The sequence below is a fragment of the Silurus meridionalis genome, chromosome 20, assembly GCF_014805685.1.
Source record: "Silurus meridionalis isolate SWU-2019-XX chromosome 20, ASM1480568v1, whole genome shotgun sequence".
Classification (NCBI taxonomy): domain Eukaryota; kingdom Metazoa; phylum Chordata; class Actinopteri; order Siluriformes; family Siluridae; genus Silurus; species Silurus meridionalis.
Genome location: NC_060903.1, coordinates 17,926,693 through 17,953,833, shown reverse-complemented (window position 1 = coordinate 17,953,833; position 27,141 = coordinate 17,926,693). Strand labels below are relative to the sequence as shown.

The 27,141-nt window shown below is 42.4% G+C and overlaps 1 protein-coding gene across 1 annotated transcript in view; it reads left to right on the top strand.

Moving 5' to 3' along the window:
- The first annotated feature begins 3,273 nt into the window (after positions 1-3,273).
- Positions 3,274-27,141, top strand: part of xkr4 (XK related 4) — a 44,408-nt gene continuing 20,540 nt past the window's right edge. Inside the window, exon 1 of the mRNA XM_046877218.1 lies at positions 3,274-4,942. Within this exon, the coding sequence (XP_046733174.1) occupies positions 4,383-4,942 (560 nt within the window). The 5' untranslated portion in view covers positions 3,274-4,382. The remainder of the gene's footprint in view (positions 4,943-27,141) is intronic.

Sequence of the window (27,141 nt, the reverse complement as noted above, 5' to 3'; positions counted from 1 at the left end):
CAAGTAAAACTACAAGCATCACCAGTCAGTTGATTAAAGTCACCTGTGTGTATCACATGAACTCATGAAAAGTGGGTAGAAAATGTGTTTTATTTCGGATATCACAGTGAATCCGCATCACTTCAATAATGCAGCTATTATTTATCATTGTGTAACAGCGATGGAGGTTCAGCGGACGCATCTGATGAGGACCCTGAGAGTCGAGACGGGAGAAGTCCAGGGACATCTGCTATATTAATTAAAGGTAAAGAGGAAACACAATCCATGGGTATTAAACAAACCAAAACAAACAGAGACACACAAAGGGATGAATGTATTACACACACACAGTGAGACAATGAACACCTGGGATTACTGATGGAAAGGTGGAGCTACTAAAGAAGTCCAGGTGAAAGGGGCGGAGCTAAGAGCATACCAGGAAGTAACAGAGATCTAATCACAACTACTGTATTCCAGTTCACCTGGTATTCTTCCTACACAGCATCCCAGATTAGACTCAGTGTAGATTAGTGCTGAGACAAGTATCGCTATGGTAACCGGTTGGTTTCCTATAACACTGGAGGAGGAGTTTTGTGAAGAGTGCATACTTTTACTGCATAAGAAGGCAAAATTTAAAAAATAAATTTCCCCACCATGTGTGGCTCTTCACTAAATGTTTCCCAAAACAATCATATCGGACGTCTTTGGATGTAGGAGCATGGGATTTTTCTCTTTGCTTGAACTACGAGACCCAAACCTGTTAAGGCTTTGGATCTAAAGTTTATGAGTTCAAATTCCAGATCCTGGGCCCCTTGAGCAAGGCCCTTACCCCATAACTGCTCAATTGTATGCTTGAGATAAATGTAAGTTGCTCTAATGTAAGTTGCTAAAGATCTGCTTTCCATGGGTTAGAGTGGAAGATCTCCTACTATAGAGCTCCAACCCTATTGAACTATGAATGAAGGTGAACACTGACTGCACCCCAGGCCTCCTCACCTTCTCACCTACATGACTACCTGACGTTACTAACACCCTTCTAGCTGAATGAATCTCCACAACATCTTCTCAGAAGAGTGAAGTTTATTATAACAGCAAATAGAGAAGTGTGGACTGCGATGTTCGAAAAGAAGAACATAGCAGTCGGGTGTCCACAAACCATATTGGCCATATTATGTATTTATTATGTTTTAGAGTTTTTCTTTACATGTCGAAATGTGTCAGGTATAAAATCACAGTTACATCACAGATCTAAATTTAGACGGAAATCTGAAAAAGTGGCCAAGGCGTGGGTCGTGAACAGCGAGCACCCCAGGAGGTCTTCATCCCAACATGTTGCTCTGTCCATCTTTTCGTTTCTTTTATTTAAATATATGCCTTATTTTGAAAGTAATAGAACGCTGATGAAATTAAACGATCTCACCTCTGATGCTCTGATCGTCAGCTTCGGTGCCTCGGTGCCTCTGAGATCATGCTTGAGTGTGACAGGGTCCTTACGTGCACACACACACACACACACACACACACACACACACACACACACACACACACAGACCCAAAAAGCTCAGCTATGAGAGGAGGTTTCCATGCCAACGGCTGTTAGTCTAGCAGAACCAAGTGACAGATTGGCAGAAACAGAAATCATAACTGAATGCATTACTTCTGCATTCTTGAAAAGCACCTGCCTCGACACCATCACCCCCTTTTTTTTTGCATGCCAGGAACGAAAGAACAAAAGCAAATTAGACAGCGATTATGCATCACTAATTAACTTCCCATGTCGCTTGTGCTCAGCTCCTTGTAGTCTGCGTTAGTTTCAAAGCCGGATCGGATCAGATCTGACGTTTTGGAAGACGTTTCTGACAGTTGGGGAAAGTTTGGTGTGTTTGAAGGCGATCTTTAGCTCAGGTGTACCAGGTGTGAGTCGTGTGAGAATCACTTCCGGTTGCTGTGCCACTCGAGGCTCTCGCTCGGAGCCTGAGAAATACAGATCGGTTGCCGAGCAACCGCAGCATGCCGGCCTCGGTGATGCTTCACTCGCATCCTGGATTAAAATGAGAGAAAAGCTTTATGCAGCACAAACCAGGCAAAGATCAAACATTCCAATCTGACATTATAACATTATGACCAGGGAATAACACTGATTATCTGACGGGTCAGAAATGTTTTGGCAGCAATAGGAGACAAACAAAATATTAGGCAGATGGTCATAATGTTACACCTGATCGTATGAAAGGAATTAACCATTACTCATTATTTACCCATAACACCATGCCCCGAAGTGTGGGTTTTTTTTTATTTATTCCTATACCACAGCAAATTTGCAAATGCCCAGGAGTGGCATCTTAGTGTGGTTGGGATTTGAACTGACAAACGTCATATTCAAAGTCCAATGCTTTAACCACCTCTCACAGGAGGCCCCTAGTTCAAGTGAAGGGAAAATGTCTTGCTGCATCCAAAGACGTTTGATACAATCGTGTGTCTCAGACAATTTAGTGAAGAATCACATACGACTGGAAATGTAGGTTGTCCCAATACTTTTGGCCACACGGTGTATATAAAGGATTAAAGAAACACACCGGTTTTCTGTTGCATGTTGTCATAGGGAAATGATCTGTGATTTTCTGATGTAACAGAGCATAAGAGTTTTTTTCTCAGCGTCTCAGGACTTGAGTTCAGGCCCCAGGATGGCCGATGCGAGCGGCGGGTTTGGTCTTAGCGTGATGACTGCGCCGTGAGATCACTATTGTCATAAAGAATCAATCTGGCTCTGGGGATCCGGCTATAGTCCTCTGAAGAACACTCGAGGAAGATCGATGTGAAAAGACAGTGGTGATTATATCGAGGCTGCACGAGGAGGAGGGGCTCTGCCCTGCACCAACACTGTGCTTTATTAAAAAAACAAACAAAAAAAAACAGACGTCTTATCAGACATGGACCAACTACGAGTGTGGATGTAATGGACTGTTGTGCGTTTCTGGTAGAAAGACTTGTGGAAATGTGTTTTGGAGAGAGGGAATAATCTGGGAGATGGAAGCAGAGTGGAATTGTGTGTATCTCTCTCATTCTTGTCCAATCACATTTTAGTCTAAATTTCAGCCCCAAAAAATTCTGAAACCTGTAATTACACAAATCTCATAAAGAAAGAGAGAAAGAGAGAGAGAGAGAGAGTGTGTGTGTGTGTGTGTGTGTGTGTGTGTGTGTGTGTAAAAGGAGAAAGTGTGTGTATAAGTTTGTTTAAGAAAGAGTGTGTTATAATGTGTGTGTGTGTGTGTGTGTGTGTGTGTGTGTGTGTGTGTAGCAGTGAGGTCAGTAAAACTCAGCCATGTCTTAAGCCAAGCCTTAGGTCTTCCTGAAGGAGACGGGTGGTGGGTCTCTCTGCTGCCTGACAGTGTGTGTGTGTGTGTGTGTGTGTGTGTGTGTGTGTGAGATACCGGCCAAAGGAGGGCGTGCAGACACCATATCATCGCAGCTGCTTCATGCTGAGGGGTGTGTGATGTGATGTGGTTGCAGTGTTGTGTAGATTATAGTAGAGTGGAGTGTGTTGTGGAGTGTAGTGTGTTATGTTGTGTAGTGGAGTGTGTTGTGTAGTGTTATTGTGTTTAGTAGTGTGTAGTGTTATGGTGTGTTATGGTGTGTACTGTGTTGTGGTGTGACTAAGCAGCCAGAACCCGAGCAGGAATGTGGTTCTCCTTCCTTTGTGGAGTTTTGTATCTCTCTGGTGGATGTGGTCTCACCTTCCTCCCTGATCACACCTCCTTCACACACAAAACTGAGAATCCTGTAGGAAAGTAGATCGATCATGCATGCAGGAAGTGTCTGATAGACTCCACCAGGAAGCATGAATGCGTGCTGCAGATGCTCCAGATGCAAAATAATGAAAAGTGCAGCACGCACGCGGCAGAAGCATGTACAGGATGTGGGGAAGCCGTGAGGAAGAAGCCTGATGAGCGACGGGCAATGTGCAAAGAGATGATGTCATGGTTTTAAGCGGATGGGAGGAGGAGGAGGAGGATGGAATGGAGGAAGGGATGGAGGGATAGAGGGACGGAGGGAGGAAGGAGGAGGAGGAGAATGCGAGCGTAAGGTTTCGCAGGCGCTCCGGAAAAAAAGGAAGCGGCGCTTTGTGATGCGCAGGCGGCGCCGTGTAGCTGGCGGAAGACGATCTCTCTCTCTCTCTCTCTCTCTCTCTCTCTCTCTCTCTCTCTCTCTCAGCCCAGCCCCAGCGTCTCTCCGCCCAAGGGAAAGACAGGAGGCAGACAGGAGGGACGTGGGGGGGAAAGTAAAAAAAACACAGAGTGTAAGAGAGAGGGAAAGGAAGAGAGAGAGAGAAAGAGAGAGAAAAAAGAAGGAAGAGAAAAGAAAAAGGAGGGGAAAACGGGAACGGCGTTGACGAAGCCGCTGCGATGGCGGCCAAATCGGACGGCGTGCTGAAGATGAAGAAGAGCGACGTGGCGTTTACGCCCCTGCAGAACTCGGACCACTCGGGCTCGGTGCCGGGGCTGGCGGCGGGCTCGCGACCGGGCTCGGGCAGCGGCGAAGCAGATTTCACGCGCGGGGAGGCGCGCTGCTGCGGTCCAGAGGACTCGACGTGCCTGCGGCTCGGCGGAGAGCGGCGGCGGTACGGCGCCTGGGACGGTCTGTGGCTGGTGGCGGCGGCCGCCGTGTACTTCGCCGACGTAGCCACGGACGTGTGGCTCTCTGTAGACTACTACCTGCGCCGCGACTACTGGTGGTTCGGCCTGACGCTGTTCTTCGTGGCGCTCGGCTCCGTCTCTGTGCAGGTCTTTAGCTTTCGCTGGTTCGTGCACGACTTCAGCACCTCGGAGAGCGACACCGCGGCCGCCGACGTCAGCAGCAGCAGCGGCAACGGCAGGACTAACGAGAAGCGCTCGGCGCCCTGCTCCTTCTGCCTCTGGCTCTTACAGTCCGTCATTCACATCATGCAGCTCGGCCAGATATGGAGGTGAGCCCTCGCCTTCTCCTTCTCCTTCTCGTCCATTTAATGAGATGAAAGGAAGCGCGTGGCTTTGGGACTCCCTGTGCACAGGGGAACCCTTGTGCATCCATTATAACCACATCGATTATGTGCGATCCACCAGCATCTGAGCTTTTTATATATATATATAGAAGGTTGAGGAAATTATATATATATATATATATATATATATATATATATATATATATATATATATATATATATATATACTCTATTATACTCCATCATACTCCATGCTACACATCTTCCTACATTTACCTCATGGCCTCAGGGAGATCTTCTGGGTGTGTTACAACCTTTTTTTTCTTCAGCAGGCAGTGCTGTGAGAATTAGAACAATATACACCGTGCATTCCTCATATCCTTGCATCAACAAGCTTAGAATCACCATCCAGTGTGTGTGTGTGTGTGTGTGTGTGTGTGTTGTTTTTGTGTGCGTGTGTGTGTGTGTGTGTGTGTGTGTGTGTGTGTGTGTGTGTGTGGAGTATAATTTCCTCAACCTTCTGTTTCTAAACCACTATCTAAGGCCATGCAGTAGAGCATCCAAGGTGTCCCTTAATAGAGAAGTCTTCTGGGTGTGTTTCTTCAGTAGGCTGTGTGCTGTGCAAGGGATCTACAGTGTACACTCCTTTTAGCTTTGCAGTAACCAAGTGTTATTAAAATGCTAATGCTGGAAACGAGACTAGCTGGTGGATTGGAGTGTTGCTGTGTTATGAAGGAACATCTCTTGAGAAAGTTCCTTTTACCTTCATGAGCAAAACCTCATATAAAATGAAAAGGAGAAACATGAGCCTAAAGCGAAACACACAATGCTTTCCTCGTATTCGTTCATTACGTCACCAGGACATTTTTTAGGGACGTTTGTCTGCTAATTGCCTTTTTTACGATTTTTGCGTTTAAACGTCCCAGAATCTCAAAGCACAATGTTGCTATATCATACACAGCATTTGGGGGGTGTAAGGCTTTGCTTTCAGGATGCAGGGCAGCTATTGTGCAAACGGAAGAACCTGAAGCTCCTGTTACTATCTAGCTGTTCCTGACATTAAAGCAGTAGGTGTGGAGCAACTGCCTGGTGCTAGCATCTCTCCACCTTTGTTTTAGCCTGGTTTATCTGTTGGATCCTGTTGAGTTTGGAGTTACACTATGCATGAAGATTTGTTCAGGAAGATTTGGGGTTGCAATCTTGGATACTCCGTATGCAAATAGAAGAAATAGAGCAGGACTTTGTATTTTCCAGTTCAACCATTATGCCATGTATGGTCATGGAAGCTATTAAGCAAAAAGATATCAAGCTCCGTCATGTGGCCTCATTTGATTGTAAATGAAGGCCTGGAGTCACGCTTTTTTTATACCGTGAATGGAGAACTTAAATGTGGCTTGCTAGCAAATTTGGTCATGTGAGATCACAATATCTGGTTTTCTAGCAATCTAATATTTATCCCAGTTTGGATTTCAGCAAACCTGGTCATGTGACATAACATTAGTTCTGCTAGTAATATCTTAATTAGCTGAGGGTGGCTTGCTAGCAAACATGATCACGTGACATCACAATAGGCTTGCTAGCAGCCTTGGTCATGTGACCTTACAATTACTGGTTTGCTAGCATAATACATTACTATAATAATTAGCCTAGTGTGCCTTGCTAGCAATCTAATAACTAGCACAATTTCGCTTGCTAGCAAACATGGTCATGTGATATCTTGATAGGCTTGTTAGCAATCCCATAATTAGCCAAACTAGGCTAATTATGGGATTGCTATCAAGCCTAACTGAACTAACTGACCCTTAGGTCATGTGACATCACAATATCTCTTTTGTCAGCAGTATAATAATTAGCCCAATGTGAATTGCTAGCAAACATGGTCATGTGACATTACAGTAGGCTTGTTAGCAATCTAATAGTTAGCTTAGTTTGCCTTGCTAGGAGCATTAGTCATGTGACATTAAAATTGTTTTGCTAGCAGTCTAATAGCTAGCTAATATTCACTGGCTTGTTAACTGATGTTGATATCATAACATTAGCTTGATTGTTAGCAAACATATCACATTCATTTGCCTAATTAGCATGCCAGTGATCGTGCCTCTTGGTTTCAGAAGATGCTTGGGTTATTATTGTTAGTGTGACTATCTGGCTTAATGTTAGATAGCAAACCTGACCATGTGACTTGATCAGGATGGAGTTCTGGAAAAACCCCAGGAAATATTTGATGGGAATATTGCGTATGTTGTATTGTAGCATAATCTCGAACGCTGGCACGGGGATTTAAACCCAATTAGCGGCGCGTGTCGGAGCTCAGGCTGCTGCTCACTGGGCGATGCTAACGGAATTATGAGCGCTGATTGAGAAAGTGAGATGGAGAGATGAGACGCCAACTGCTAGCGCACACACACACACACACACACACACACACACACACACACACACACACACACAGAGAAACCAAAATCAGTTTTGGACCTGAGGGACCGGTCGAGTCTAGTTTTAGATTAAATGACAGTATCAGTGGTGATTATGTACGTGTGTCTGTGTGTCTGGGTGTCTGGGTGTCTGTGTGTGTGTGTGTGTGTGTGTGTGTGTGTGTGTGTGTGTGTGTGCGAAAGTCTCACACAGTTTCCTGTATCATGTATTAAGACTTGAGAGCACCTGGCGCAGTGGATTCCAGGTGGAGGATCTTCCAGGAGTCCAGCATCAAGGGGTAGAGGGGCAACTGGATCTAGTGCTGTTCTGTACAGAGTGTGTGCAGAGTGTGTGTGTAGTGTGGGTGTGTAGTGTGTGTCTGTGTCTGTGTGTTTGGGATGTGTGTAAGGTGTGGGTAGCGTGAGTGTGGGTGTATGTAAGGTGTAGTTATTAGTGTGTGTTAGTGTATGTGTGTGTGCGGTGTCTGTGTAGCATGTGTGCCGTGTGTGTATAGGTGTGTAGTGTGTGTGCAGGATGTGTGCAGTGTGTGTGCAGTGTATATATATATATATATATATATATATATATATATATATATATATATATATATATATATATACAGTGCCCTCCACAATTATTGGCACCCCTGTTTAAGATGTGGTCGTGGACTTCAAAAATTCTCCTTTTTTAAAACAACATAGAACCCAAATGCAAAAAAGAAAAATCCAACCTTTTATTTAAGTACATTACTTTGGTGGTAAAAAATCACACATTTACAAAAAAAAAAAACTTGAAATCATGTGTGCCACAATTATTGGCACCCTGATGTTAATACTTTGTACAACCTCCTTTTGCCAACAAGACAGCACTTAATCTCCTCCTATAACATTTCACAAGATTGGAGAACACAGAGAGAGGATTTTGACCATTCTTCTTTGCACAATCTTTCTAGATCATCCAGTGTCCTGGGTCCTCTCTTATGCACTCTTCTCTTTAGCTCGCCCCACAGGTTTTCGATTGGGTTGAGGTCTGGGGACTGAGATGGCCATGGGAGGACCTTGAGTTTGTGACTGCTGAACCACTTTTGTGTAGATTTTGCCACATGTTTTGGATCATTATCCTGCTGAAAGACCCAATGACGACCCATCTTCAGCTTTCTGGCAGAGGCCATCAGGTTTTTATTTAAAATATCCTGGTACTTCAAAGCGTTCATAATGCCATGCACCCTAACAAGGTTCCCAGGGCCTTTGGAAGAGAAACAGGCCCACAGCATCACAGATCCTCCACCATACTTCACGGTGGGCATGAGGTGCTTTTCGGCATACTCATCTTTTGTTTTACGCCAGACCCACTTAGAGTGTTTGTTGCCAAAAAGCTCAATCTTAGTCTCATCTGACCAAAGCACACGATCCCAGTTGAAGTCCCAGTACCGCTTAGCAAACTCCAGGCTTTTTCCTTGCATGCCTCCCAAACAGCTTGTTGGCATGTAGAGAGCGTCTGATGGTTGTTTTGGAGACTCTGTGACCCCAAGATGCCACTCTTTGATGCAATTCTGTGACGGTGAGCTTGGGAAATTTTTTTACTTCTCTTACCATCCTCCTCACTGTGCGTTGTGGCAAGATAAACTTGGGACCTCTTCCAGCCTTGTTTGTCACTGTTCCAGTTGTTTTAAACTTCTTAATGATTCCTCTGACTGTAGATACCGGCAAGTTAAGGCGAGTGGCTATTTTCTTGTAGCCATTGCCTGACTTATGAAGGTCGACACACATCTGCCTTACTTGAATGGTGTGTTCTCTTGTCTTTGCCATGTTGACAAATGGGTAAGAGAATTAGGCCTCTGTGTCACGTCATATTTATACCCCAGGGAAACAGGAAATCATGAATTACTAATTAAAAGTCCCTAGATACCCTGACCAACCTTAGCAACTACAGAAAAATATATATTAAAAAAAAAACAATTAAATTTTTCAGAGGAATTGTTAGGGGTGCCAATAATTGTGGGACACATGATTTCAAGTTTTTTTTTCTTTCTAAATGTATGATTTTTTTTACCACCAAAGTTATGTACTTAAATAAAAGGTTGGATTTTTCTTTTTTTTTGCATTTGGGTTCTATGTTGTTTAAAAAAAAAAGGAGAATTTTTTTAAGTCCACGACCACATCTTAAACAGGGGTGCCAATAATTGTGGAGGGCACTGTATATATATATAGTGTGTGTGTGTGTGTGTGTGTTTGTGTGTGAGTTTACAAAAACCTGCCTTTGATATGTACTGTCAAGAGGTTTGCCAGGAATCAGCTGTTTTATGAATGAATTCTGAAATCTGATTGGTCCGTTAGTGTTGATTAATCTAGTGGTTGGGATGGAAATTGCAGGTCCTTACCGTTTCTATAGCAACCAGTTGTTCATATAGTGCTCTGTATAATAACTCCTGTACAGACTTTTGCTTTTGTTTTGTTTATTTAACATTTACAAAAGGAGTCTCCAGTATCAGTGGTTCCACAGTGGATTTGAAAAAACTACCATGATACCAAAACTGGACAAAATTCACAGAGCAATTCTAATGGGGTGGCCTGATATATAAATAATCCTCTTGATGGACAGCGCTCTGTCTGAGCCTAGATTCTCTCAGAGACTGGAATCGGGACACTTCATAGCTAATATAAAGAATTTTCATCTGAAGTCATGTTTGTAGGTTTCCTACATTTTATTATCTATATTTATTTATTGATTGTAATTTTATAAGTTTTTTTCCCCACTTTGCTCCTCCAGGATGCACTGATCTCACACTCTTCTGTTATGTCTCAGTTTTACATCTGTCTCCTCGGTCAGATGCTTCATGTGGCCTTCCTTTTAAAGGCACCTTTATAGTCAAAGACATTGTAAAGTTTCACTGCCGTTAGTTTCGTCTTGACGGAGGACGTGGGTGCGTGATGAATTACAGCGTTCGGGAGTTACGCGTAATGACAGATCGTACACGTTACAAATATTTGACTGTGACTCGTAATGTTCCAGTAAAATATACACTTACAGTAGCACGAGTAAACAGTCACAACATTTACTGTTCGATTTGGAACTGGTAATGATTAGGTTGTGGCTGTAAAATAAAACTTAAGCCGCTTCGAATGCATAATTTCCGCCTGCCGTTTATTAACTTTACATCTTTTTGTAATGTTGCAGCAATGACTAAAAATCGTTTTCGAAAGCCTCCGTTTTCACAGTTCACAATGGAACATGCAAACGTAATTTTCAAATTTATCCACTTTATCCAATTTATTATTCAAAGAGCTTTTAAAATGCTAAGTTTTTGTTGACTAAAAATGTCATCTCAGCAAGGATGGAAGGCCAGACCAAATGAAAATGTAATAGTGTGGACATGGCCACAATTTATGCCACTTTTGGAGGGTGAAGGCAGACAGAGCAGATGGAGGGTGTTTTGTTTTACCTTCCTAGCCACTAGGAGGCAGCGTTTTAATACCCAGACTTCGAGCAATTATTGAGTCACATGATGGACCTACAATGTCGTTACATTACGTATCCCTTTAGCTAGGCATCAATCCCGAATGAACCCATGCAGGTATACAGTTTTTTGTGAACCAAGTAACATACGGACACGTGTGTGTGTTCTTGTGGCCTGTACACAACACTGTACACTGCTCATGCTGCTGGTTTAATTCTGCTGTACCGAAAGCTGAGGTCACAGTTGTTTTTTCTTTTTCAAGCCTGCTGGCAGAGAAGCCAAGCTCCTCTGCATGTGGTCTTGGCTGATCGGTTCCCTTAATGAGCTGGACCTACATGATTGCACTGCAAATGAGCATGCACCAAACTCCGGGGTGCTCGAGCCTCCATGGTGACCAGGTGCTTGGTCTAAATGGAGTGTGGAATATTTATAGCAGCTGGTTGGAAGCCATCTTGGCAACACGGCTGACCATCGCGCGTGACGCTCTGAAGACTTCAAAGGCGTCATCAAGGCATAGGGGCATGCTCGCTTGACTGCATGTCGGCCTGAGTTCGGCTAAATATAGGAAGGCGAGAAGGGCTGAAATATACTGTTGTTTAATCGACGATGATCTGGCTAATCAGAGGATTTAAGTGGCTGGAGGACCAATAATAGCTCCTGGTCCTCTTTGGCAGTAAAAGGTCCATAATACAGAAGTAATAAGCTCTCGCTCTCGCTCTGTCGCCTGGATTTACACACTAACTTATACATGCAGATGTATGCTAATGCCACTGGTTTTATGTAAGCGAATGTCAATAGAGCTGTAGCATGCTGGTGCAGCGGAGACGTTTTATCTGCAAGCTTGATCGTTATTTTAATATATATATATATATATATATATATATATATATATATATATATATATATATATATATATATATGAATATTGAATTCAAGCCTTGACGTGTGAAGGCTGCGGAGAGCCTCGAAACGTCATTTACAATTTAAAGCGTGTGGCAGAATCGAATCCAGTGAGAATAACAGAGCTTTTGATTGTTGTTCATCCTGTTAACAGCTCCAATATTGACTGAAACCTATAAATACGTTGACGCGAAGCTGTTGTTTATAATAGATTTCGATTTTTTTGATTCAGCATCCCAGAATGCATTGCAACAAAATTATGCTGTCGCATTAGTCGCGGCTAGTTAGCAATCTACGTGATGGTAAATGCGATAGCATTGATGACAGTATTAGCCTGAAATTTGTAGCTTGTCGAGGATGATCTGTTTGAGCAGAGTGTACACCTGGACAAACTTCCGGACTGAAGCGTCACTGCATCTCTCTGTTTACCGAGAGAAAAGGCCAAGGCTCAAGCTGTATTCTGGGAAATGTAGAAAGGTTGGATTTCTGCTTCATCTGACAGCCGTGTGAGTAGAAATCTTGAAGATCCGAAGGCGGTGAGTGCTGTTCATGCTGTGCGATGCATGTTGGCTCATCCTATGTCCTCTGTCTCAGCACTTGAATACATCTCCGCTCGTATGGATCGTTTTCACAATGCAGAGCATTTTGGTTTTTTTTCTAAACTACATGCTCAAGGATTCATGCTCTTGTGTAGGACTAAACACAAAACAAACCACAGTGTCCTTGCTTTGATAACCCCAGGAATAATGACCATGTTCCAGAGTGCAAATGTTTGAGCTGATGCAAGCGAGGCAATACAAGCAACCTGGAAAATGTCCCAAGCTAGCATGATAAAAGAGGTCAAATCTATAACCTTACATTCTCACAAGGCTCGAGGGACACACAGAAGCCAGAGGCCAGAGGCAGGACTCTTTATCAAGAGTCTGCACATACGTCCAGTGGTCCGAGTGCAGGATCAGGGTGGGGCTGAGAGCACCAGCAGAAGAGAAATCCAGCAAAACTGTAAACATGCTCAGAACATAAACCAGGGAACAAGAAAGGGGTACAATGTTAAAAGGACTCAGATTTGGAGCTGAAACTAACCTGGGATTATAACTTTAACCAAACTTTCCTTGACCAAGATCTGGATTTGGTTTAATGCTCTAGATAACATCAACATGACGAAATTTCTACTGTAAAAAAATATATTCAACAAACTCCTGGCTGTTTTTTTTTTTTTTTTTAACTTCAGTGACCAGGGGCTGCGTACGAAGGAAAATGGAGAGTAGAATATTTATTGCAGTTGTTTGGGGACCATTGGCACCAAGAGTAATGAGCATGGTCCATGGATGTTTGCTTTATTAGCCTTAAAATCCATGAATAGTTCGACTTGGTTCAGTGCATTCTCGCTCTAGAATCCAGGAAGTCAGAAAACCCGAAAGATTCCAGATGTGGTCAGGATATCTTATCCTGGAGCTCTATATTATTGAGATAAATGCACGAGGTGAGTTTAAAACGTTTCAAAGCTAGTTTTGCAACACACCAACAGATGGCAGCACAAGGCTGCACGCACAGTCACAGGAAGCACCGACCTTCATAAGACAGAGTGCTAAAAGACATTGTTCTGTGTACATCAGGAGCTGTACAACTGGTGCTGTTCTGACCACATGTGTTACCACGTCTGCTATTTAATAATAAACAGCAAGAAAGAACACTGTCAGTGAGCTCTCCTCACACAAGTTTGACACTGGAAACAACATGATGTCACTTCCTCACACCCTACTCGCCAGATTTGGCTCGTGCGGACTTCATCCTCATCCCAAAGTTAAGAAACAGCTCAGAGGTCACCATTTTGACAACATCTCGGAGATCCGGCGTGGATCGCAGAAGGTGCTTTTAGGACACTTCTCCTTGCTGTGCAAGGGGATTATTCTGAAGGTGATGGTGTGTAAACGAAGATAAATAAATTACCACCTCGATACCACCTCGTATATATACTTACATGCTGTCTTTCCTTCCCCTCACCCTTTTATTAATGTTGTTGTATAATTACGGACGGCAAGCATGGCTCATTTAACAAACAGACAGCGTGAAAAGTGAGTGAGGCCCGGCGGGGTGAAAGAGTGTGCTGTGGGTAACGTATATATGCATGCATGCTGAAGATCTCCTCCCCAAAGGAGGCATTAGCTCGACTGATGCCTTTAAACACTCAGCTCTTTCGACTCAGGCTACAATTCATCTTCAACTCTTCACGCTTTTGTGATTCTGTGATTGAAAGCAATGCATGCTTGAGTGCAAGGGTTTTTTATGGCCAGTAGTTTTGATTCCAGCTGTGCTGCCACTCACAGTGTTAAGCTGTGAATAAACCAGGGTCCGTCTAGTGCGAATCTGATTTGTCATGCTTTGTTTAGCAATTAGCAATATTGCTAATAAATAATAGTTTTCTCTTCTTTATACCTGCACTGACACGGGCCTTTGTGGAAGAGATTGGACACCCCCCCGGTCTACAGTAAGAGTCTGAGGACTTGCCGACTTGCACACAATACCTTGAAATTTGATTCACCTGATTCCACAGCTTGACGTCCAATCATCACATCAACTCCTGGCTCAGATACAAACAGCAAACTCATGATTAAATCAAGTGTAGTTCAGTGTCTTAATATAGATTTTTTTTGAAGCAGGATTGAAGAACAGCTTCACAAATGACTTCTCACATGCCATCTTTATACTGAACTTGATTACATCTTTGCTTTTAAGAGAGTCCCCTTCCCGCTTGTTAACATTTTATATTAGGCCATTATGCTTTAATGGTTATTGGCAGAGGCACAGCATTTCATTTAATCATGATGCATTCAACCATCATGATTTTGTATGAGCAGAACTACAACGTGGCCTGTTTGGTTTAGTAAGAAATCAAGATATCATTAGAAATTAATGAATAAAAAATAGACTCGTAATGTAATATTCAGGTTTAAACTTTAATAAATTATTCCTCTGTTGTCTTTGAGGAGAGCACTAAACCTTTATGTGCATTCTAAGCTTAATTGGCTTACACAATGTTCCCTCGTGAGTTTTCTGAGAACATTTAGACCCAAGCTTTCTAGAAAGCTCCATGTTTGGACCAGAATGTTATAGTTGACCTCTGCCTTACTCTTCTCTAATAAAAAAGGCACTTAACATCTCTTAACAAATACACTCACCCCAGTTCACCTGGTTTTCATCGTTTCCCCTGTAGAGCAAAACAAACAAAAAAAAACGCTAGATGTCTATGGATTCGTCTACACGTACCAGGGTAAATTTGAAATCCGAGTGTTTTCGTCTAAAAACGCTTCACGTCCACACTTTCTTTTTCAATCATTTCCCAAAAGTTGTTTATGCACACTGAAACATCCGAAAACGCTCACGTTCCTGTATTGCACATGCGCAAATCGTAAGACGCTTAAATCTGCGTCGTTTCTGCATAGAGTTTATTTTCTTTCTGGCTCTTTACAACGTCGCAGCAATGCCAGATAAATGCGTTTTGAAATCTTGAGTTTTCACAGTCCATAAACGCGATAAAGGTGTTTTCAAATTGATCCACTCTGGAGGGCGTTTTCAAAAAGCTACGCAGTCTCAATGTGGACCGAAGACCAAATGGGAGATAAAAATATGCGTTTTCAAACGAAAATGTATTAGTGTGGACACGGCCTATAAAACCCAAACAGTGGCCAGTTTTGGGATAGCAGTTGTATTTTATGTTGCTTTTGTGTGTCCACAGGTTCCTCCAGGCACAATGCCTATGGGAAATGAATATTTTAAGTGTGACGTGTGTGTGTGTGTGTGTGTGTGTGTGTTTGCGTGTTCAGGCTGTATCTCCTGCATTATTAAAGAACCCTCATGCTCTTGTTCTTCTCTTGCTACATCAGGTCACAGTGGCCATAAACACACACACTACGGTACACCGTTCCAACACGACGGCGATTTTAACAACATTAACTGTCATGAAGCAGGAGCCTAAGGCCAAAAGGTCTAATGCTGGCTCAGTAAACACCCAGCAAACAGGACGAGTGTGTTGTTTATTCCAAAATAAGTAATGTCTGACCCAGAGGCATGCCTGCACTGAATATTAATATTCATCATTGAGCAAAAATATAATACAAAATATGGACAGTGGTGGAGCCATGGATTTTTCATAGGCGTGGGCAGGCAGGGGCAAGCAGTTATTCTGGGGTGGCACAGAAAATATCATTTTGCAAACATACATGGCACTCATTCAACCTTTAAACACTTTCTAAGAGCAGAGCCCAAATCACAATGAGGTATAATGTGCTATTTTAATTAAAATTAAGATCCAGAGTGAAGACGTTCAAAAAGAAGACGTTCCAGACACGTTCCAGAAGAAGTTTGAAGGCCGCTGTATTGCTGTACAAAGCTACTATTTGGGGGTGAAAGTGTGGAAATGTAGATAAATAACATACCACCTCATATAGCTGCTATAATCTAAGTGTGAACTTATTTAGCTTATGCCGAAAGTGACAAATGATGATGACGTGTCCTTCAAAATATACAAATTATGTTAGTTGCTGGTAAATTGCTGTGGTTTAAGTGGAATATTCAGTAGTTTTTTGTTTTTTTTTAGGAAAATAATCAGCTGCAAAGTGGTAACTGTAATGGATTATTTTCCTCTGTCAGCGCTGCCCCTTGGGTTTTATTCCTTATTTAACTAAAGCCCACAAATGATTTCAATTACTGCTTTCTAAACCCTGAGTCTGGACCTTCTTGGACTAAGAATTTGGCTTTGAAACAATTATCGGATTTTTACTGAGAAATATAATTTGTCAAACTGTGTTAGAGTTTAATAAGTGCAATAGCAAGAAACGTCAATATTATGAAGGAACAAAGTCGCAGTGAATGAAATGAAAAAGTAAACACTGGTGAAATACAGTCTGCAGAAAGTAAAATACAGAAGAAATAGTGAAGATCTATCAGATATGGTTATAAAAGCAGTCTTTCTTTTTACATTATATCTTTTTCTGGTGTCTGAACAAATACAGGTGTCAGCGTTTATCACATTGGCAAATTGGCTCCAATGCAAAAAAAACTAAAAAAACAATTAACTCAACTACATGGTACTTCGTCCACCACTGAATGTATGCAGGATTGACGTTCTGCATAAACCAGTAAAATATCTATAAAAGGCTGAGAATTTCCTCAAATCCTAAGAAATGATGAAGGTCTCTGGGATACATCTATGATTCCTCTTCAGAACCAGATGTTTGACATCGAAGGAGATGTTTCAGCTTGGTGACCATACTTTTTCCGGTTTGTAATTACAGTTTTCCTGAATTTCAAACCGGAATTCCAAAGGGGCCACAGTCTTTTGATCAGTTCTTACACATTTGATCTACAAGGGCTGGATAATGAACTCATAATAATGACCTGGGTTTGAGAATCTCTGCTTTTTTAAGTCCTCTGGGAGTTTTGTATCTGTTGAACCCACACACTTTAAATTCGACGAACTGGAAAGAAAATGAGCCTGTTGTTAATGAGATCATGGTGTACCACAGTTCTAATGATAATGGCCTTTGGTAACTTACCAGAATCATTAAAGATCTTCTTTTGCGAATCTAAAAAACTTTACGACTGCAACTTACAAGGTGATTGCAGCGAGGTTTTCTTTGGAATTAAACTCTGTATGTGTTTGGTAAATACAGAAATTGCAGGATCTAAAGCGCTTTCGTGATGTAGCATGGAGCATGAACCATTTGTAGACTTTTTGGAGATTATTTATTGCCAGAGAGGTTGATTTTTTGTTGCATAATCCCATGGGTACCACTTTTGCTGTTGTTTGGGAGCAGAAAATAAACAAGTCTACCACTCCTATATGGGGAGGGTTGCGTTAGGAAGGGCATCCAGCGTAAAACACGTGCCAAATCAAATATGCGGATCACAAATGAGAATTTCATACCGGATCGGTCGAGGCCCGGGTTAACAACGACCGCCACAGGTATCGTTAGCCGACAGGGTACCGGTGGAAATTGGGCTACTGTTGGCGAAGGAGGAGAAGGAGAGGAGGAAGGCGTCTACAGAGGCGGCAGGAAAGGAGCAGTGTAGGAGAGTGGAGGTTCGGGTTGGTACTTTAAATGTTGGTACTATGACGGGTAAAGGGAGAGAGGTAGCTGATATGATGGAGAGGAGAAAGGTAGATATGTTGTGTGTTCAGGAGACCAAGTGGAAAGGGAGTAAGGCCAGGAACATTGGAGGTGGGTTTAAACTGTTTTATCATGGTGTGGATGGAAGAGAAATGGTGTAGGGGTGATTCTGAAGGAAGAGTACAGTAAGAGTGTAGTGGAGGTGAAGAGAGTTTCTGATAGGGTGATGATCGTGAAGGTGGAAGTTGAAGGGATGATGATAAATGTCATCAGTGCCTATGCTCCACAAGTTGGCTGTGAGATGGAGGAGAAGGAAAGATTCTGGAGTGAATTAGATGAAGTGGTAGATGGTGTACCTAGGAAAGAACGGTTAGTGATTGGGGCGGACTTTAATGGGCATGTGGGTGAAGGGAACAGAGGTGATGAGGAGGTGATGGGTAGGTATGGTTTTAAGGAGAGGAATGTGGAAGGGCAGATGGTGGTAGATTTTGCTAAAAGGATGGAAATGGCAGTGGTGAACACTTATTTTAAAAGAAGGAGGATCATAGGGTGGCGTATAAGAGTGGAGGAAGGTGCACACAGGTGGACTATGTGCTATGCAGGAGATGCAACCTGAAGGAGATTGGCGACTGTAAGGTGTTGGCAGGGGACAGTGTAGCTAGACAGCATAGGATGGTGGTCTGTAGGATGGTTTTGGAGGCGAGGATGAAGAGGAGGAGAGTGAGGACTGAAAGAAGAATAAGATGGTGGAAACTGAAGGAGGAAGAGTGTAGTGTGAGGTTCAGGGAAGAGGTCAGAGAGGCTCAGTGGTGTTAAGGAGGTGTTGGATGATTGGGCAACTACTGCAGGAGTGATGAGGAGGCAGCTAGAAAAGTACTTGGTGTGACATCTGGAAATAGAAAGGAAGACAAGGAGACGTGGTGGTGGAATGAGGAAGTGCAGGAGAGCATAAGGAGAAAGAGGTTGGCAAAACAGAAGTGGGATAGACAGAGTGATGAGAAAAGTAGGCAGGAGTACAAGGAGATGCGGCAGCAGGTTAAGAGGATGTGGCGAAAGCCAAGGAAAAGGCATATGAGGAGCTGTATGAGAGGTTGGACACTAAGGAAGGAGAAAAGGATTTGTACCGATTGGCCAGGCAGAGGGACCGAGCTGGAAAGGATGTACTGCAAGTTAGAGCAGTAAAGGATGGAGAGGAAATGTGTTGACTAGTGAGGAGAGTGTGTTGAGAAGGTGGAGGGAGTATTTTGAGCAGCTGATGAATGAGGAAAATCAGAGAGAGAGAAGGTTGGATGATGTGGAGATGGTGAAGCAGGATGTAGATAAGATTAGTAAGGAGGAAGTGAGAGCAGCGATTAAGAGGATGAAGAGTGGAAAGTCGGTTGGACCAGATGACATACCGTGGAAGCGTGAGATGTTTAGGAGAGATGGCAGTGGGGTTTTGACCAGATTGTTTAACAGGATTTTGGAAGGTGAGAAGATGCCTGAGGAATGGAGAAAGAGTGTGCTGGTACCGATCTTTAAGCATAAAGGAGATGTGCAGACCTGCAGTAACTACAGGGGTATTAAGTTGATCAGTCACACCATGAAGTTATGGGAAAGAGTAGTGGAAGCCAGGCTGAGAGAAGAGGTGACCATCTGTGAGCAACAGTATGGTTTCATGCCGAGGAAGAGCACCACAGATGCCATATTTGCTTTGAGAATGTTGATGGAGAAGTATAGAGAAGGACAGAAGGAATTGCATTGTGTATTTGTGGATTTAGAGAAGGCGTCGACAGGGTGCCAAGAGAGGAGTTGTGGTACTGTATGAGGAAGTCAGGTGTGTCGGAGAAGTATGTAAGGGTGGTGCAGGACATGTATGAGGACAGTGTGACGGCAGTGAAGTGTGCAGTAGGTACGACAGACTGGTTTAGAGTGAAGGTTGGACTGCATCAAGGATCGGCCCTGAGCCCTTTCCTGTTTGCAGTGGTGATGGACAGGTTGACGGACGAGGTCAGACAGGAGTCTCCTGGACTATGATGTTTGCGGATGATATTGTGATTTGTTGTGAGAGTAGGGAGCAGGTTGAGAAGAGCCTGGAGAGGTGGAGATATGCACTGGAGAGAAGGGAATGAAACTCAGTAGGAGTAAGACAGAGTACATGTGTGTGAATGAGAGGGAGGGCAGTGGAGTGGTGCGGTTGCAGGAGAAGAGCTTCAGAAGGTGGAGGAATTCAGGTACCTGGGTTCAACAGTGCAAAGTAATGGAGAGTGTGTTAGAGAAGTGAAGAAAAGAGTGCAGGCAGGGTGGAGTGGGTGGAGAAGAGTGACAGGAGTGATTTGTGATAGTAGGGTATCTGCAAAATTGAAAGGGAAAGTTTATAGGACTGTGGTGAGACCTGCGATGTTGTATGGTTTAGAGACAGTGGCATTGAGTAAAAGACAGGAGGTGGAGCTGGAGGTAGCAGAGCTAAAGATGTTGAGGTTTTCGTTGGGAGTGACGAGGATGGATAAGATTAGAAATGAGTTTATTAGAGGACAGCGCATGTAGGATGTTTTGGTGACAAGGTGAGGAGGCGAGATTGAGATGGTTTGGACATGTGCAGAGGAGGGACATAAATTATATTGGTAGAAGAATGCTGAGGATGGAGCCACCAGGTAGGAGGAAAGAGGAAGGCCAAAAGGAGGTTCATGGATGTGGTGAGGAAGACATGCAGGTAGTTGGTGTAAAGAGGCAGATGTAGAGGACAGGGTGGTGTGGAGACGGATGATCCGCTGTGGCGACCCCTAATGGGAGCAGCCGAAAGAAGAAGAAGAAGAAGACCACTCCTATAAATATCTTGTCCAAACCCGTTTTGAGGTGGCCGAGAAACGCTTCTTTTGAGAGCCGCGTGTTGCCACTTTGCAGAGCAGGGAAAGACATGAGTGGGAATTTTCTGATGTTGGGTTGCAGTCTGGGCTAAATATAAAATTCTGCTGACGTGTTGCTTTGTGTGTGGTGTGAGTTGGAATTTCAGCTGGGTTGCTGGAAGAAGATGTTCATGGGCTGGTGTGGATAGGTGTATACTCTGAAGGATCACCAGATACAAAGGTTTCAAGAAGAAGAATTGCTGGCGGTGGTGGAGGTGTGACATCATGAGGACCCCACTCTGATGTGACCTCTTAGATGGAGAAAGACTCAACTACAGTCAAACCGTCACTATCTGGGAGTGTTGAGGACAGAAAAAGAGTTGATTTGAACAGGAAACAGCAGTAGATCTGACCCAAAGTGGCCAAATTAGGGATGAGCAAATGATAATCTTTAAAGTCTTTCTCCATTTTTTAGAAGTTCCTCAGTGGGATTTGCTGGTGGAACAAATCTGATCAGTACTGAATTTAAAAATGTTCTAAATGAAATAAATATGAATATATTCATCAATAAATATAATGGTATAATAAAAAAATGATAAATAATAAATATAGCACTCTCCGTGCAGCACGCAGTCTCATGTGTAAAAACAAACTGCACGTGGTGTCAGTGATTCGCCTCTAGAGGGCGCACACATAGCGACAGCTGACTGGAAGCCGGATTTTTGCAGATAGCCGATAGTTCCAGCAATCAACTATAAGGGGGTTATTGGGGACCCCCAATCCAAGTGGTCATTGGAAGCTCTAACAGTATGTTGAAGGCCAACCAAGACTCTTTTCCCTGTTAGCCATGAAGGGTAGAGTTAGCATGGCATTTTCAGATATAACATGGAGGAGGTAGGAGAACACCTAAAACTCCTGAGTGTAACCTGAGCTCTGGATTTTATTACATATAAACGCCAGATCCACTTTCCAACTAAATACTCTTCAAGCTTATTTTTTTGGCCAAGTCATTTAGATAGCGTTGTAAAGTGTTGCAAGTCTGAAAATGTAAAAAGGAACTTCAGTGGAACTGCGGACCCAAACAAGCAAAGATCTTCCTTCAAAGAGTGACTCATTTTGTATAAGTGGCTTTTCTGTCAAGCCAGTTTAAATAAGACATCAAATCAAGCCGCCTTCGCAAATGCTTTGGTTCATTGAAGATGTCTTCCCACGCATCTTTTCATGTGCATTCACTCTCAAAAGAACAGACAGAGAAAATATCAATACTACAAGATAATCGTGGGACACGTCGCAAACTTACTGTAGATCGCAGCTTTACTGCTAACGTGTGTTGTAGTAGAACGTATAGATACGTATAGCTTGTTCCTCTGCATAAGAGTTATACAGGCATTTATCAGGGACCAGGGGAGATCCACCCCTGCACTGGTATCCCAATGCGTAAAATATATATGTGATTATTTTCCTCGACCAATTTACAGTAGCGGCCCTTCGATGTGATGGCATAAGAAAAACCATACACCCGTAAATATCGGTAAGAAATCAAGACTTCCTATTAAAGCATAGTCCGAACAAATGACTCTTATAATCTGCTTCAAGTTAGAGAATCAAACACATTCAATTCAACAAACAAACCACAAAAAAATTACCGTAATTTCCGGACTATAAAGCGCACCCATATATAAACCACACCCACTGAATTTGACAAAGATTTTTATTTTGAACATAAATAAGCCGCACCTGTGTATAAGCCGTCTACATTGAAACTAATGAACTTTACACAGGCTTTAACGAAAGACAGTTACACGGTGTAACGGGTGAAATATGTTGCGCTTCCTTTAGGAGCATAGCGGTATTTTGGGAATAGCCTGCCGCCGCATTTTGCCGGTATTACTGCGTGTGTGGAGACTTAGGATTATGTCCTTATTATTTTCTGATGCTCATTTCTAAGTTTCTTTGACTAACCTATAACGCTGTTGCCAAGAAAAATAAAAAAGCACGAGTTTTGGAAACCTGTCTGTGCTTATATGATTTCTGTTGCAAGTGGAGTTAGCGAGCTCTCACTTTGTCTATGGGGGGTCACTGTTCTGTTCTGTTTCCTGTACATAACTTATGGAGATTTTGCAATGCGTTGCTCGTGTGTGTCCAGTAGAAAATGAGCGAATCACTCTTTGAGAAGACTCGTTTGTCTGAGTCACATTAAAGACTCCTTCAAACAAATGAATCGGTAAAGAACGACCCGTCACTATGCCACATGACAACAACGCATTTATCCAGCGATATGCTGATTTAAATGTGCTTTCCGTGAATGTACTGTATGTTTTTTTTTGTTTGGTTTTTAACTCGTGCTTGATACATTAAGGCTTTGTATCTATATATAATGTGTATTGTTTGTCATGCTTAGAAAATATCTTTATGTATAGATGCCACCCCTTATAATTCTAATCCCATACATTTTTCAGATCTGCCCCTGTCAGGGCACGAAATTTGTGAGATGTTACGAGGATTAACAAGCAGCTGAGAAGAAGTAGAAAACCCATATTTCTCTTTTAAATGCTGCATTAAGCTTTCAGTGTTTATCTCCTTTATTCATATTTCTATACATATTTTTTTCTGAAGAACCAGCTGTGGTTTGATTCACTATTCGTATATCAGCTACAGTAGAGGTTTCATCGCTCCTGTTAGTGTACAGTGTGCTGAGAAATCTCGATAAGCCAGGACCGGTGTGTGTGTGTGTGTGTGTGTGTGCGTGTGCGTGTTTAAGATCCATGCAAACAAAGGCAGACTTCAGAGTAAAGCCAGCCTTCTTTGCTTACCTTTGAGCCAGAGAGAGTTGAAATATTGTACAGTTCTCATTTTCCAGAAAGCAGGACAGTGTTAGAGTTAAGATGTTCCTCACACTAGTTCTCTAAACACGTTATCTGTTCAGTGTATATTGGATCTTTACGATGTGAGTATGTAAGGGAAACAGAATGTCTTTGTTTGGACTTGCACATCTCTGGTTACTGTCTTTTTACCCAAACAGGAACAGTTTTAGATCAGGTTTTTTCCAGTGTGTATATACACGTCTCTTATCTGCATTAAACTGAAGAAGAACATATGCGCCATTTTGTGTGCTGTGTGATTATTCCCTGTTTAGAAAAAGGCACCACAGGCATCGTAGATCACATGGAAAACCTCTCCAAAAATTAAGTTTTGTTTGGGCATGATAAAATATCTAACAGACAGAGTTTGACATTTGCCACATGCGTCCTTCTCGCCTGGTGGACAGGAGCAGGTGGACGTTCGTGACCAAAGCCGAGTGTGTTTACAGAGCTGACTAGTGCAAGCTCACGTGTTGTTTCTTTCAACGTGTTTACCGAAGCCGGTTGTGTAGAGTAAACCTGAGCAAACCTTTTTCAGCGTGAGAGCATCCGTGCTTGTGTTCTTCTTCAGCTCCAATCTCCAGCCACTCCATAGACAATGAAACTTAATTTCAGGCTCCATTAGGTTTCTGTGTGCTGAAAATGAAAGGATGTATTGATGATGGTTAGGAATGTTATCTAAAGTGTTTTGTGGGGGAGAAAAAGCAGATCTCGAGAGAAGACTGACCCCAAAACAACCAGAGACCCACTTTTCCTTTTTTACCTCGAATCTGTCGAACTCGTACTAAGGCCACCGTGATATGTTTTTCGGTTGAAAACGCATATATATCTTTCCGTTTTAGACAATGAAATTGGATAAATGAGAATTTTTGGGTGTTGTAGCTTGGACTGTGTAAACTTTCGAAATGACACATTTTTTGTCATTGCCCTGATGTTTCGAAGAGCCGGAAACGTAATAAACGCCAGGAGGAAATGATGCAGGTCAGATGTGCAGTACAGAACAGGGATGGAAACGTTTTCAGTGTGGATGAGCCACTTTTGGGAAACAATTGAAAGTGTGGACGTGGAGCGTTTTAGACTTTTTTTGGCATTTAAACAAGGAATGTATCCTGATGAGTGTAAACGTAGACTGAAGTTTTTAATTTAGGATTTCAATCCTGGGAGAACGAACATAGAAAACTCATCCTCCACTCGGAATTCCTTCTCAGACGGTCGGGAAGAACCACTGACCATTTTTCTGTTGCTTTGAGAATGTAGATATATAATAAACTCCAGAACAAAATGCTCTGTGCATTTTCTTACATGTTTCTTGTAGCTAGAATGCACCAAGTTCTAACATCATTTTGTTAAAATTTCTCAAGTTGAACATAGCATTATTTCAGCACTCTATACATTTCATACTAATCCATAATAAGCTCAGATGATCTCCTTGCTCATAATTTGTACATTTCAAACCATGGAGAATGCAAAGCACTCAACCAGGAACGTCTAGGAGCACTGCCTCCTAGAATACTAGTGAATTTATTTTAGGAACCTGGGGTCAGACTGCAGGATCTGCCATGATACTGGAGGACAGAGGGTTAAGTGCCTTGCTCAAAGGACCAAGGGGGGCAGCTTGTCCATACCATGGCTTAAATCCCCAGCTTTCTAATCAGTAACCCAGAGCCTTAACCATTAAACTGCAACTGTCTAGCATTCGCATCTATTGCATTTGCAGCAGGATGGGCACAGAGACAACACCTTCATGCAATGCCACATCATCATCATCACCTGATTAATACCACCCCAGACATCTGGCCAACTTCAAATATCTGGATTTCGGGTGCACACCAAATGAGCATTGAGAACACGTATTGGCGCTCATTACACTTCCAGCATCTTCATCATTATGCTCCAAATCGAATCAATAGAATCCCAGACAGGTTGTCTCCCGCCTGCTCCTGGACAGAACCGATGCTGGCGACAAAGCGTTTCTCCTGGAAGTCTTTTCGCAAAAGATGAAGAGGGTTTTAACGTTCCTTCTTTAGTAGATTCATTTCTACAAAGAAAGAAGCCAGAAGTACGGGATGTATTTTCAAGATTTTTGTGGAACAGAAACTGGAACAGTTTGTAGATGCAAGGTTTCATCATTATTATTTTCTCATCCTTATAAACATCGGTCTAGACGGAGAAACTAAAGAAGACCAAAATATATTAATTATAGGCAGGTGAAAACATGGTCAGTGGGCGTGGCCAAAACAGAGCCCAGAATCGAGAAAATAATCATCAGGGGAATTCAGGAACACATAATAAGACTGTTTAATAATCAATAGGCGAGAATTCAGGTCTAATTATTACTATTATATAACAGTAACATCAACAAGTCACTAAACTAATAAAGAACCTGTAATTATTTCCTGCGTAACGACAGTCATATTCATACATAGTTAATAGCAGTGACTTGATAATATGTGACTATAATACAAGGGTCTTGATCTTTAAAGTGTGTGTGTGTGTGTGTGTGTGTGTGTGTGTGTGTGTGTAATAGACGTTAGAAGAGGACAGTTCCTGATTGCTGAGAAGATTATTGGTGGTCTTCTGTTCACTTTTAACAAACTTTACACCCCTTTTTACCACATCTTTAAACTGCCCTCTAGCGGGCGCTACTGAGCCCCTTCACCAGAAATACACGATACAAGAACAGGTTTCCCCCCAAGCAATTCACCTCACAAACACTTCATGCAAAACATGTAGAAACATTCAAGTTTATTAATATAAAGTATATCTTTTTTTTATACATTTTTATTACAATGCGAAACTGCCCCAGTTTTTATGCAACATTTTCCACTTGCATAAATCTGTATATCTGATCTGTACAAAAAAAATCAGACGGAATCAGATCAGAATTTTCTTTCCATTGAATATAATCCAAATGTTTGTCTCTCAATACTGGATGCTTAGTTTCATGTGGGAGGTGGGAGTTTAGTACACAAAGACTCAGTAAAGTACAGTAAAAGTGTCCCTTTACACTTTCACTTGAGTAAAAATACAAAAGTTTTTGCCATCAAATGAACTTAAGTATCCAAAATACTATGATTTATTATAACTATAATGTTCCTATTGTCATTGTCATTGTCAGTAGATACACCAAGCGCCGATCAGAACACGTGTAAAACAGAGCGTGCGCTTGATCCTGATTGGTGACTCGCTGCGTGTTTCACCAGAAAAGTTTTTATCCTCATAAATAAAAAGACTGATTTTTCATAAGCTATTTGACTTTGAAATGAAGTGAAAATAAAAGTCTTCCCACATGGAAATACTTCAGTAAAGTACAAATACGTGAAAAGACTACTCAAGTACAGGAACGAATTACATTTACTTTATACTGTCCTCTACTGTGGGTTACTGAATGAAAGGTCAGGGCCCTGGTATTGCCAAGCCGCATGCTTGGGGCCCTTGAGCAAGGCCCCTTAACCCTTTGTTCTCAAGAGGCGCTGTATCCTGTGACTGACCCTGCACTCTGACCCCAGATTGAGGTCGGTACACATGGAGCACACAATCGTATTTTATATACAAAGTCATCGTATTTCGGGGTTACACGCTGCTTTCGTTTTTCTGCTCTCTCTCTCTCTCTCTC